Source organism: Tyto alba, unplaced genomic scaffold (genome assembly GCF_018691265.1).
Source record: "Tyto alba isolate M040663 unplaced genomic scaffold, T.alba_DEE_v4.0 Super-Scaffold_13, whole genome shotgun sequence".
Lineage (NCBI taxonomy): Eukaryota > Metazoa > Chordata > Aves > Strigiformes > Tytonidae > Tyto > Tyto alba.
In genome coordinates this window covers 44,747,926-44,760,973 of record NW_024881275.1, presented here as the reverse complement: position 1 = coordinate 44,760,973, position 13,048 = coordinate 44,747,926, and the positions used below count along the sequence as shown (strand labels likewise).

At 42.6% G+C, this 13,048-nt stretch overlaps 1 protein-coding gene across 4 annotated transcripts in view; it reads right to left on the bottom strand.

Annotated features, from left to right (window-relative positions):
* The window catches only part of ABCA1 (ATP binding cassette subfamily A member 1), a 99,002-nt gene that overhangs the window by 42,151 nt on the left and 43,803 nt on the right, over positions 1-13,048 (bottom strand). For all 4 annotated transcript variants that reach the window (XM_042787638.1, XM_042787637.1, XM_042787640.1 and 1 more), the window contains 2 exons: positions 9,015-9,136; positions 4,604-4,795 (listed from right to left, as the gene is read on the bottom strand). In XM_042787638.1, coding sequence (XP_042643572.1) covers positions 4,604-4,795; positions 9,015-9,136 — 314 coding nt within the window. The remainder of the gene's footprint in view (positions 1-4,603; positions 4,796-9,014; positions 9,137-13,048) is intronic.

Genomic DNA, 13,048 nt, shown 5'->3' with positions numbered 1-13,048 from the left:
TATGAACATGCCATCATGAATTTCCCTGGAAAATAACTCTCTACAGTGGCTCACAAAGTAGTTTATTTACATTCATAAGAGCTCTCCAGATTCAGTTCAGCTCCAGTAATACTGGTCCCACTGTGAGAGTGTCTTTAATAGGTGTTTGGACTACACCTTGGCAGGGGGGAAGCAATGACATCTTCTAGTGAAATGCTGCAAAAACATCACCAGTACTTTCCAGGCACACTGTGGAAAGACAAAGTTCTAGCAGGTCTTGAACAGAGCTACCCTATGCAATTACTGCTAGCGGCTGGCAAGTCATGCCTTCTCTAGACTTGTCTTTTGGGGCAGCTAACATCATAATACCCTTGAGGTACAGATTGCACTGAGTGGAATCTGTGTGCTTGCATGTGCATGCTACAAGACTCGAAACAGAGACAAATACTTGAGTTGACTGCAGTCGAGACAAGCCTTGAATAAGTCCATGTCAGCTACTGCTAGAAGGGATAGATAACTCTGTTTCTTTAGTATGAAGAAGAATGCATGTGTTTGAAGTGTTGGGAAGTCATAACTGAATTCAGCTACTGTCATCATACAGTTAACTGTTTCTGCTTAATGAGACCACTCTGTCATGTTTGCTTTGAAATAATTATTACAACTTTATACTGATCTTAGCAGAAACTTTACGCTGAACTTTGCAGAAAAAAAATATGTGCTTTAAGCTTCTGCTTTTGTTTCCTAGGAGTGGAAGTCCCAAAGAACAGCTGTTTAAAAGCTGATATCATTGTGCTTTACTGAAAACACTCTCAAAAGAGCAAGGAAAGCCACAAGTTCAGTTGCAGCATGTATTTAGATAAAGAGATCTTTTCTAAAGTGATTTTTCAACTGGAATGCATTTATTATTCAATGCTTAGTCCATGTTAACCATATGACAAAATACCACCCATATTACAAAAGGAGAAAAAAACAATCAGATTTTCATGTGCTCACCCACAGTCCTTCAAGGACCACTATAGTACACAAGCCACAACATATTTACGACTTATTACAGACCCACACAACTGGAAGTGTGTGGCAAAGCCATTCTAAGGCAGTGCTGCAGAGATGAAATCCCACAGAACCAATTTGAATTGTCTTTGTCATTAAACCCTCCAGCCAAATAATTTTCAAACCCGAGGAGATTTGCAAAGGGAAGGCTGTTCCACAGACAGGTATTTTTATGATAGCCAGTCCACACCCATCACAACGCCAGTCCGGAGGAACACCTCCGACTTACTACCATTGCTGTTGCTAACCAGGGGGGCCTGTAAACTTTCCCAAATGGAGCAGTTCCTCCACAGGACAACTGCTGGCCTAGCAGAGGGAGAAAGCCAAAAAGGAAATTTGTGTGCACGCAGTTAGAGGTACTGTTTCATTGTTGTTCTGAAACCATATTCTCCTGCCTCACAGTCTCACTGACTACACCCAGTGCAAGGCTAACCTTGAGAAGAGGAACAAGATGTCCTATGCCCCTGTAGTACTTATTTTTGACCAGAAAGCTTCAGAGAATGGATGATTAAGTTGTGGGTCCTGGAAAAGGGAATTTGACTTTTTCAAGGACTTGTTGCTTCTAGTGGAGTGAATACTCAGTCAAGGAGGAAATCTGATCCTCTGCCTTGGTACCCTGTGATAACTCCCAGATATTCTGCTGGGTTCTGATCCAAACAGCAGACCCCAAATAGGTTCTTACATAAGAAAGAATAAGGAGACACACTTTAACCTCCTTAACATGCCTCTATGTGCTTGGGTCTGTTTTCTCATCCTAGAGAGCAGGCTAAATTGAAGTCATACAAAGGATCAGTGACAGAGCTAAAAATCCTAGTGGAAAATTTTAATTAGAAGTCCTTTTTTTGTCTTAACTGTACTACTGCACCTCAGGCAATGCTCAAGCTGTTCTGGATAGAACCGATGAGCAGGTATGTAAAGAAAAGTGTTTTGCGTGCCTTTTTAAAAAAAAATACCTTAACAGTGCTGCGACATTTAGTACTCATGTATTTCACCATGCATGAACTTTAATTTCCTTTTTAAAACTGTGGTCTGTTCAAAATTTTCTAATAGTTAGTGTTTTGTTGTGTTACTTAGAACACTTACAGGTTCCCTCAGGCTGCAAATGCATATACACTTCAAGGCAGCAGAAGCAGCTGTTGATGTCAGGGTCTCGGCCTTCCCGCCTCCCCTTCCCTCCCCCCACCCATGCCCTGACCACTTGGTTCTCAATCTTGCACCCTCCCCTTCACGTTTCAGCACAAATGTTTGTGTATGCACACAATCACCTCAGTCACTTTTAATCCAGATCAATTCTGTGATATCATTTACTGCATTGTCTTGCAGAGGGAACAACAAATAAGAATGCACAGGGGCAGGAACAAGCAGGTGGATGCTGGCATAAGTCATCTGAAATAAGACAGTTCAAGAAACTATAGCCACTCTACTGCCCAGACACCTGAGTGGCAAAACTCCTGTTTCACTTTTCAAACACTTGGTATTGAGTTTACACAGTTCTTGCACACAGTTGCAAGTCATTTTCACCCTAATTATACTGACCTAGTCATATTAAGATGCTGCTTATCCATAAATCATAGAATGCTGCAACCGGTAGAGCCCAGGTCCCTTTACATGAGCCAGAAACCTGCCTCTGAATTGCTGTTGTACCTGCATTTGACTTGGTCCTTACTTTTACTTATTGAAATGCCATGCTGTGAACTACATCAAGGGGATTAGGCAAAAAAAATAAAAATCAGTCTCCCAGCACATTGTTGGCATTGGTTTATATGCTCTGTAGTAGATACAGTGCATGCTGTCTCCAGTGTGCATGTCCAAGATTTGACCCACAGCGCCTTTAATGATAAGCCATGTCAAAAGCCTCCTTTGTTCATGAACAGAAAGTTCCCTCTTGTTCAAAGATGTTACTGCTGGTCAAGGCACTTCTTAGCCTTTAAAGACACTAAGTTTCAAACACATTGGTGGTGATCCTGGAGTTGATTTATTAATTTTGCCTGGCCACATTGAAGCCAGTTGGTTTTTATTTCACTCAGTGATGCATAACAGCATCTTAAGTGGAGGGTAGCCTGTGACATTTTTCTGAGGAAAACTGTGGACCTTTACAAGACAGTGTACAATACACAGCAAGTTTAGAACTGCTGGTTTCTGGACTGGAACCTATTTTCCTCTGAAGCCAAGATCCTGAGCCAGCTTCTCAGAAGTCCCCCAAAATTGCACATAATGTCTTAATCTACTTTGCTGCTGCCAAGTCTTGCAGAGTGGCTCATGACTGCTTTCTTTTTCCAACAAACAATACAGATGCAACACAGATACACTCAGTACCTGCTTCTGTCAGTTAAGTTGTAGAGGCTTCCACAGATGATTAAAGCAAGACTGCATCTCCAGTGGGCCCAGAAGACCAGTATCAAGTAGTATTACAGCTGGCTATTTTAATCCCCTTCAGTCCCCAAAATTTTAGCATCTGTGAATGCTTTAAAGTAAATCCATGCATATACCTCTAGATGAACACAAGAAACTGCTTATAACCATTCCTGTTCAAACAGCCCATCTTTGTTATGGAGACAATTTTAGTGCTGTTACTTCATCTCTTAACACTTATGATTATCTTGCTCTTCAGCAGGAAAGAAAAAATGCAGATGGAGGACACATGGAAAACAGAAGATGAGTTGTGGAGAGAAGTAACTCACTACTATGTACTGCACAGAAGGGTAATATGATTCCAGTACTTGATAATGACCCTCTTTGACTGGGGACAAAGCCAAGCAAGTGGTACATGACTTTCAGTCCTGAAAGACTCATCAAATCTGGAAATTCACACAGCTGAAGTGTTTGCTTCTTCCACAGCAGACAATAGAGTGTTTGTTTTAGTGGGTAACAGAGTGGGTTCTGTGGTCCCTTCTCTCTCCTGATATTTCCAGCACTAATTTCCTCAATTTTTTATATTTTACTCGATATTGCAGACTTATAACAAAGTATCACTGGGTTTCCTAGATAAACAGCTAAGTCTGCTCCAGTCTCCAATCACCCCCTAAATGATGTATTTGCCTGAAGTTCAGTGAATTATTGATCCATAACCCATTCAGTTGGTCAATCTTTGGAACAGGGCTTTAAAACTTGACTCTCCTTTGTATGAATTAAGCCTGCTTAAAGGTTGTGGCTTGCCACTGGCTAAAAACATCTACTCTCACTGACCCCATGTTAAGCGTAGCGGGTGATGATTTTAGCACTCAGCACAGGCCGGTCTAACATCTGTGCTCATTCCAGCCGAGACACATCTGACCAAAACACAGGGACAATGAAGAGCCTGTTTGTAACTATGCAGCATAAATATTTCCCTTGACAAACTGAACTGCACCACACACATTTATGCTTTGCAAATACCACACTGCAACAGGAAGGGCAAGAATGACGGGAAGAAATGATGTTGTTCATGCTCCAGTGATAAAGACCAACTTACTTCTTTCTTACTGACAATGAAGAGTTCACTCTGGAAATGCTGGGATGAGCTCCTAGACTGAAAGCCCTAGAAGATGTCACTGTGTCAGTGACAGCCTCTCACAGGTAGGACCAGTGGACTCACCTGAAGGGGCTTCAGAGGATTCAGGTTAGCATGGAAGGCTTGTTCAGCTGCATGGAGTTTTTCCTTTGGCAAGGTGCAAAGAAAGGCTTCAGAATCCATGGCCGCTGTCTTATTTTGGATTGTAAGAAATTCAGACAATGATGAGCTGTTGCAGAGATCTTGCAGTCGCATTCTGTAACCGGACACAATGACCTGGAAAAGTGCAGAAAGTATATGTCTCCTTTCATGTAAGATTCATAGAACAAAACTGGTTATCACACAGACAAAATTCGTAACATTTCCAGATAGAGGTAAGAGGGCATTCTTCTCTACAGGTTGCACAGCCCCGACCCATGCACAAGCCAATTCCAAGAAAAACATATTTCCCTGCTGAGCACATAGGGGAGAAGTTCTAGGGAGGCAGGTCTCTCCACTTCTCCACACACACGCACAGAACAGGGGTGATCCTGTCCTCCACAGCAGCCATTTCCTCCAACCAAGGGTACACAGATTGCCCAATCTTCAGTCTTCCAGGAACTGAGCCATAGAGACAAAACAAGGCTTGTGACCAAACACAAGTTTAGCAAATGTATGTGAAGGGCAAAAGACCTATGTCCCAAACTCCTTAGATATATCTGCCAGCCACATTTTCTGTGTTGTTCTGGATCAGGATCACCTCCCTTAGTTCTAAAGTATCTCTTTACTAACTGCTAAAAGAAATATTTTCCAGTGTTTTGGCAGATAATGTATCAGTGAAAAAAGTTATCTTACTGGCTGCAACAAACGAGAAGATCCTAGAGTCTTCTTTCACAGTCATATTTTACTTAAGGAGATGGTTTGGTTGTCAATAATGTTTTCTAATGTACAAGCAACCACCTTATTAATGAAAGAAATGCATGAATTCCCTCTGAATTATCATCAGTCCCTTTCAGACCTCATGGCCTAGTTTGTTTTCGTAAGGTCAGTTACAGGATTTAGGTTTGCTGAACAACAAACAGGTATATGTCAAACAGGTGCACACTTCATAAAGATGATAAACACGGGGAAGATCCATAGTCTTCCATTGGAAATAATTTTGTTTGCTTTGGGGCTAGACAATTTTATTGTAAATGCATAGCTAACAACAGTTTTACACTTCATTTATTCTTTCTATTCTTCTGTAATATCCAGCGTGCATTGCCCAACTTTCAGCAACAACTAAATAGCATTGATCTACGTCCCAGAAGAGTTAACAGTTCCTGAATCATGCTGGTAAGTCTGAAAAATTTCTTGTCTTTCAAAACTAAAAGGGCATCAACAGTCTGGGGGGGGAAGGCACATTATGTTCAGAAAACAAGCTGATGGAACTGACAGGAGAGGGAAAAGGTTTATAATGCAATACTTGTGCAAACCTTTAACTTTAGTCTGCAACCATATGCCAAAAATAGGATGCTTCCATGATCCACACTCAACTGAATAAATCTGATAGCTCTTGCATCCTTTTGAAAAAGTTTGGGTGTTTTGGGGTTTGGTGGGGTTTTTTGGTGTTGTTTTGTTTTTTTTTTTTTTTGTGTTTTGGTTTGGTTTGTTGTGGGTTTTTTTGGTTGTTTTTGTTTTTGGTGTTTTTTTTTTTTTTTTTTTTTTTTTTTTGCAAGCAGCGATACTACCACCATCATAGCCATGCTGAAAAGGAATATTCCATTGGCACTGAAATGATACTCAGGAGACCTGGGATGAGTCTAAAGTAGCTTCCCTGGGTGGACATACAAAAAAACAGTGTCTCCCAGTGCTCACTCAAAAAAGCGAGCAATCCTTCCACCATCCCCTGTGTCTGTCTACCTTTTTCACTCCAACTTTAATCTCTTTTGGATAAAAGCTGCTCTTTCCAAGCAGTGAGGTCAACAGCATGTGACCCTAGAACAAAGGCAATGCCTACCCCCCCAAACTAAAACACCCAGTCTCACCAAGCCAATTCTCTGCAACTATTTCAAGTCATCTGAAGCCATGATGTCTTCAACAGGCCAATATATCCTGAATGACAAGTTAAATCCCCTAAGGACTCTCAAAATGCCAGGCTTATGTCTGAAAGGAGTCACAAGTGACTGTTTTGTGCTTACAGATCACACCATTCTCTCCCAGGACTGTCCCTGCTGTATGAAACAGGTAGATTTGTTCCAGACAGCATATGCCTTGGCTATTACTATTTACTCCTCACTGCCATTCAACACGTCACACTGCAGCTCTGGTCTAGGACCTCACTGTGTCCCTGCAGATTTTCACAAGGATAGGCCCTACTCCCACCACCCGAGCCACATTACAGCTGTCTGGCCACACGTGGACAATGGCAGCACACTAGACTTAATTAGATAGCTGCTTGCCCACTGCTGATCCAGGCTTCTTTCAAAGCTGACACCCTCTGAGCACACCTATCACTATCAGAGGATCACAAGGTTGTGCCACTCCGCCCCAGGATGCTACATGCCTATCAAGACAAGGCTTTGGCCATTTTTATGTATTTGCACTGTATTCAGTATGCTGGATACAGGACCCTGCTTGTCATGCTGAAGTACTGTCACTCCAGTAACAGCAGTGAACAGTACATCTCCTTGGTGACTTCAGTTCCTTGCTTGCAAATCATAACTTCTGGGTTTGCTGAACAATCACAGGGCACTAACAGACTTTAGACGGTTGTACTTGCTGCAAGAGGTTTGCATAGTCTGAATAGGACCTTCTATATGACCTTGTGAATAAAGCTGTGACCTACTCATACAGTCAGAGACCAAACAACTATTGCTTATTAATACTGCAGTCACTGTGCAGCTTAGCAGTGAGGTCAGATCTCCACCCCAGACCTCCAGCAAAATCAAAGGGGTCCATTTTGTGAGTCAGATAAAGTCATACTGCAGGAAGAGAGAGCTCTGCCTCTCAGTTATCATCTGTATTAGAGGAGTGCTCAAAGAAAGATTTGGTGGGCCACTGCCCTCCTCTGAAGCTTACTGCCCTGTTGCTTAGATTAGCTCTTCCTGCCATCCCAGAGCACAAACCACTGTGAAATCTAAACAACTCCCAGTTTCCTGGCAGAATGAGCACAAGAATTCCACAAACAAGAACAAAGCTTAAAGCATTCAAGCAAGAACTAGCCAACTGATTACCCCTTTACCATCCCCTCAGATACGTTATCTAAATAAAAGCTAAGCTTTTCTTCTTCCACAACCAATATAATAAATATGGCAGTCATACCACATAAGGTCAGAGCTAGCTTTTTTGCCTGAGTATCTTTCTGCCTTTCCATCACCTTAGGGAGAATGGCTATGTAGTTGCTGAAGCCTGGTTATCTTTGCAGAACCATCCGTACCATGATTCTGTTTTAATCTAGCATGAATTTCAGGCAAATTAGTTTCACATGAAACAAAACTTGCAGCCTAAAATGGGTAAGATTTTTTTTTTATGCTTTACTTTTTTTAGTAGAACATATCCTTAACTTGTAGGATTAATTATCAAACTGCACTAAAACAGATGGCTTGATAGAATTCACTGAAGAACAAGACAATGTGTGCGAAGGGGGACAGCATCTGTAACTACATGAAAACAAAGTCTGAAAGGACTATTAATCAACTCCACTTCAAAGAAAAGATCTGATCTGGAGCTGGGAAGCAGGATGGATTTCCTCCTCCTTCTGCACATCACCTTTTGCACTGCCTTAAGAGAACCACAGGTCTTCCTTTGAAGTCTGAAGTAACCAGTTCTGACTTCTGCATTGGAAAGGATGCTGGTGGACTAATTCATCCAGCCTAGCAAAAAGCATGTTCTGAGCTTGATTATGGCAAACAGCCATCCCAAGACAGGTGCTCCATCCCACTGTCACCGCTGCTTATGTTTATGAAGGCAATCATGGGAGCACTGAGGAGTTTCATCTGAAATCAGGACTCTCTTGTACTATACAATATACAAGTTCACTGGCTTGTCTTGAAGAGTTGGCCACAAACCGAGATGCATGCCTCCTCCTGCTGCACAAGAATCTAAAGCAGAGCAACACAAAGAAACCCTGCTCCAGTCCATGCTGAGTGACCAAACAACCACCCCATTTTTATTTCTAATCAAAGTAAAACACATCGAACACCAGTAGCAATCTAATTAATGTTTTACTTGGGTAAAAAAAAAAAAAAAAAAAAAAAAGCAGGAAAGAAGAAATTCAATTTAGCCTGAAGGGTACAAGGCTATTTTCTTATGCAGATCAAAAGATTTGCACATGGGTCTCAGCATCCTTTTACAGTTCACAACCAAATAAAACAGCAAATTGAGGGCAAGGGAGAAGAAGGAAGCAGGGATTATATTTTCCTCTGTGTTTGTACAACACCTAGCACAGAGGGGTCCTGCAATGTGGATCTCTGCGCTATGGTTAAACAAATAACAGACATGTATTATGTTAGTAGTGGTTGAAAGTGCTCTTTACCTGCTGGAGGTTGACCTCTGCATCCAGTAGCTCCTTTGCTGCAGATGATGGCATGGACACATTATGATGGAGGAAGTCTGAGAAAGTCTCATTGTCAACCAGGAAATCCCGAAGTTTCAAGTCTGGAAAAGGACAAAAGACAATGTTATGGTCAGGGCAAAGCCAAAAGGAAACTACTGTGAGAGCTCTGAACAGGAAAAGCCAAGCTGACAAGTGGGGGAGAGGGAATTACAGAAACCATAGCACAAAGGGAAAAGAGGAGTTGCTGGCTAAGTGCTCTGAAAACTTGACAGCTTTCAGAGATGTCAATCCATGATGTCTTGATCTCAAAAAAAATAAAGAACCTTTAAAAACAACTCCCTCTAGCATCATTACTTCAGCTCAACTTGCACATGCATACACAGAAGAAGCAAGGCACAGAAAGCTGCTCCCCTGATCTGGGGTGAAACCTATGCTAGCATTAGCCTTGCACAAAGATTCAGCTTCACTTAATCCCTGTGTTGTTACTGAACATGGGACTGAGCTGGTGCCTGGACCACTGAGGGATTTATTAGCCTGTATTTAATTATGTTAATTGTAATGTGCTCTACCATGTATTTCAAAGTTTGACATATGCAGGCACACAAATATGATACAGTACCACACACATATCTAGGAAGCAAACTTAGCCACTCAACAAAATTTCTGCAAATGCTTTTTAACTCCATTTTCTTTCCCAAAAGCTTCATCTTCTGAAGGTATTGGTGTTTCAATGCTTGGCTTTAAAACAAATTTGTATGGCTGTCACAGCAGAGGGGAACCATCTGGAAATTATGATCCATGCACACCATTAAAATTCACAAACCTGGAGCTTAAGCAACTGACCCTCACACTGTTTTGGGTTGTTTTGGTGGGACTTTTTTTGGTTGCTTTTTTGTTTGATGTTTTGTTTTGGGTTTTGTTTGTTTGTTTGTTTGGTTTTTTTTTTGGGGGGGGGGTGTTGTTTTGGTTTGGTTTTGGTTGGTTGGTTTGTTTGTTTGTTTGTTTTAAGAGAGAGACGACAATTCTATCTTTACTATGCTTAAAAAGCAACTAGGAGAAAAGCAGCTATACCAGGAAGAGCTAAGAGAGCAAATCTCATGTGATTTACTGGGATGAGGATTTCCAGGCTAAGCCAAGCCAACCAGTGAGGTGTCAGACTGCTTTTTCTACTCTAGGAAGAGGATACTGCAGCCCACGGCAAACAGTGTAAAACAACAAGCTCTAAAGGGAAAGTAAAGCAAGGGAGCCCCAAGAGTTTGTATCTTCCCCCTCCTATAGGGAACAGCTGTAACAGAACATTTTTACTTCCCTCTTTCATTTTTTTTTTTTTGCTTAGCTTAGTGGGCGATACCCTCAAAAAAGGCCGACCCTCAGGAAAAAGCACGCTGGGCACTCAGGGTGCCGCGGGTGGTAACAGGGAGGCTGGTGGCCCGGGAGCCACTTCTGTTTCCCAGGGCCCGAGCCTGGCCGAGCAGCCAGCGAGCGGAGGAAGCCACACGCTCAGCTCTGGCCGCACGAAGCACGCAGGGGTTACTGACGGTCATTGCTCCTTCATCTACATATCCAGTTACAAATTCCCAGTTGCCTTTTTGTTCCACTCGAAAAAGTAAATCACCCCCCTCTGATGAGGCGATGCAGAGGTTACTTTGGGACAAAAGTTTCTCCCTCACCCTCCTCTCTCCCCTCCAGCAGGGCCACTCAGCAATAGACCAGTTTTGACCATGCCATGCGGATGTCCCACTGCACCCCATCACAAAAATGAACCATCATCCTCTCTCCCAGCCTGTGGAAAAGCTGGGAAAAGTACTGGCTCCTCCAGTAACAAAAATGTCCTTTTCTTTCCAGCAGAGGCTAAAGCACCCTGCTTCACCACAACTTCAGGAAAAATTCCCCCCACCCTGATTCCTTGGTTATTTCCTAAATGGGCTGAACTCCCTAAACACTTCTGCAGCTTGTTTATTTTTTGGTGAGATCATCAACAGTTCGGAAACTCAGATTGACAAAAGGGTAGCTGGCTGAAGGCACACTGGCATGCAGAGATCAGATGTTTGCAAGCTTTTTCATTGAATCTGTCCACATTTAAAGTATTTTTCAAGCTCTTCTTAAAGGGCCACACACCTTTTAGAAAAAAACATAACCAAACAATAAATTCCCCTAGTTTTCTGTTTCCTCATTGCTGTTTTGCTTTTGGGTTTACCTAGGCTTTTTTGTTTGTGGGTTCGGTTTCGGGTTTTTTTGCCACATGGAAGCAGGATTTTCTTGGTTGGGGATATCTCTATATGTAATTGCAGGAAAGCAAATGAACTATATTGGGATTCTTGCTGGCCTGTCTGTAATCATGACAGGGAGTAACAAAGAGCCTGCTGTCTTCCACAGCTGTAATTAACTAGCCCAGCACTAACAGGACATTTCTGCCCTGTCTTTTTGTCATGCTGAGCATTTTCAGACTTGCTCAGCATTAGAATTTGCTGAAAATAGAAGCTGCCTTCCAAGATAACTCCTACAATGTTTGAAGGAATTTTCATCATCATTTGGAAGAAAACACAAATGGAACAGAACATAAAGTTACCGAAACTGCTTGTGGGACAATGCTTGGCTTCCAGCCGGCTGGTCATGAACCTGTGCTCACTGGTCATAACCCTTGTCTGCCCAAGACCACACATGGAAGCTGTAGGAGACCAAGGGACTGAATCCCATGTGTTCATGGTCTCACTGCAGCACCCTAAGCAAACAGCCAGTCTTACTTACTATGCATTTTCTCCCCAACCCCACCTGGTCCTACTTCCAGCACTTGTGGCTCAGCGTCTTACGCAACCCCCCTCAATCATGGAGGCATGCATAATGACTTGCACATGAAACCACAGAAAAGCACTGAACACTGCAATCAGTTTAAATTCCTGCCCTAGATACTTCAAGAAGACAAGAGTTAATAGAGGTTTCCTCCTGAAAACAGTTATTCTCCTCCAAGACTGCTTGCCCTCTAGGGCCTAAGGAAATACAAGAGCATTAGTTAAAAGAACTCCTCCAAAAATAGAAAACAAAAGAAACAGGCAAGTCTTCTGAAAGCTAATACCAAGCTTACCTAGTAATGCAAACGTCTGGAGTAAAACACCACATTTTACAACCAGAGGCCTACTACTGCAATATTTTCCTAACATAAAAGCTCAGACATACTATCAAGTTACTCAAAAAGCGTGAGGGAAACTGTCAGCTCAAACATGATTTAACTCATGCATCTTCCCTCACACTTTAGACTCCCCCAAGAGCATGGGTATGGTCAGCTATTGCAAGTTGGCCGGCACAGAATAATGCAGCTGCAGCATCTGGACAGCACACCAGGGAGAGGTCTCTCCATGTACTTTCACTGATGTGGATGTGCAGCCTTGCCTTTCCTCTCTCCTTCATCTTCAACAGAAAACCAGAGGAGTCACAGTCCCACAGGTTCCCCTCACCACCACCACCCAGTGTAGGTTCCTGGTTGAAACCCCAGGTCCCAGAAACCAAGACAAGCCCCAGGCACAAACATGGAGATGAACTTGAGGCCAGACTGAGCAACCACGCTCAAAGACAGTGTTGTGGCTTAAACCCAGCCAGCAGTTAAACACCACACAGACACTTGCTCACCCTCCCCCATCCGGGGGGTTGGAGCAGAGAATTGGAGGCGCAAAGGCAAGGAGGCTCATAGGTTAAGATAAAAACAATTTAATAATTGAAATAAAATAAAATAAATAGTGATAATAGAAAACACAAACAAGTAATGCCCAATGCAATTACTCACCACCTGTTAACCAATGCCCATCCCGCTCCCAACTAGTGATCTCAGAGAAGATCCTGAAACCACAATCCTGGAAGCAAAAGCATGCTTCCTGGCCAACCCTCATCTGTGTACTGAGCATGACATTATATGATATAGAATATTTCACAGGACAATTTGGGTCTGTTGCTCCCTCCCAGCTTCCTGTGTACCTGCACAGTAGCAGGACATGGGAAGTTGCAAAGTCTTTGATTCCTTA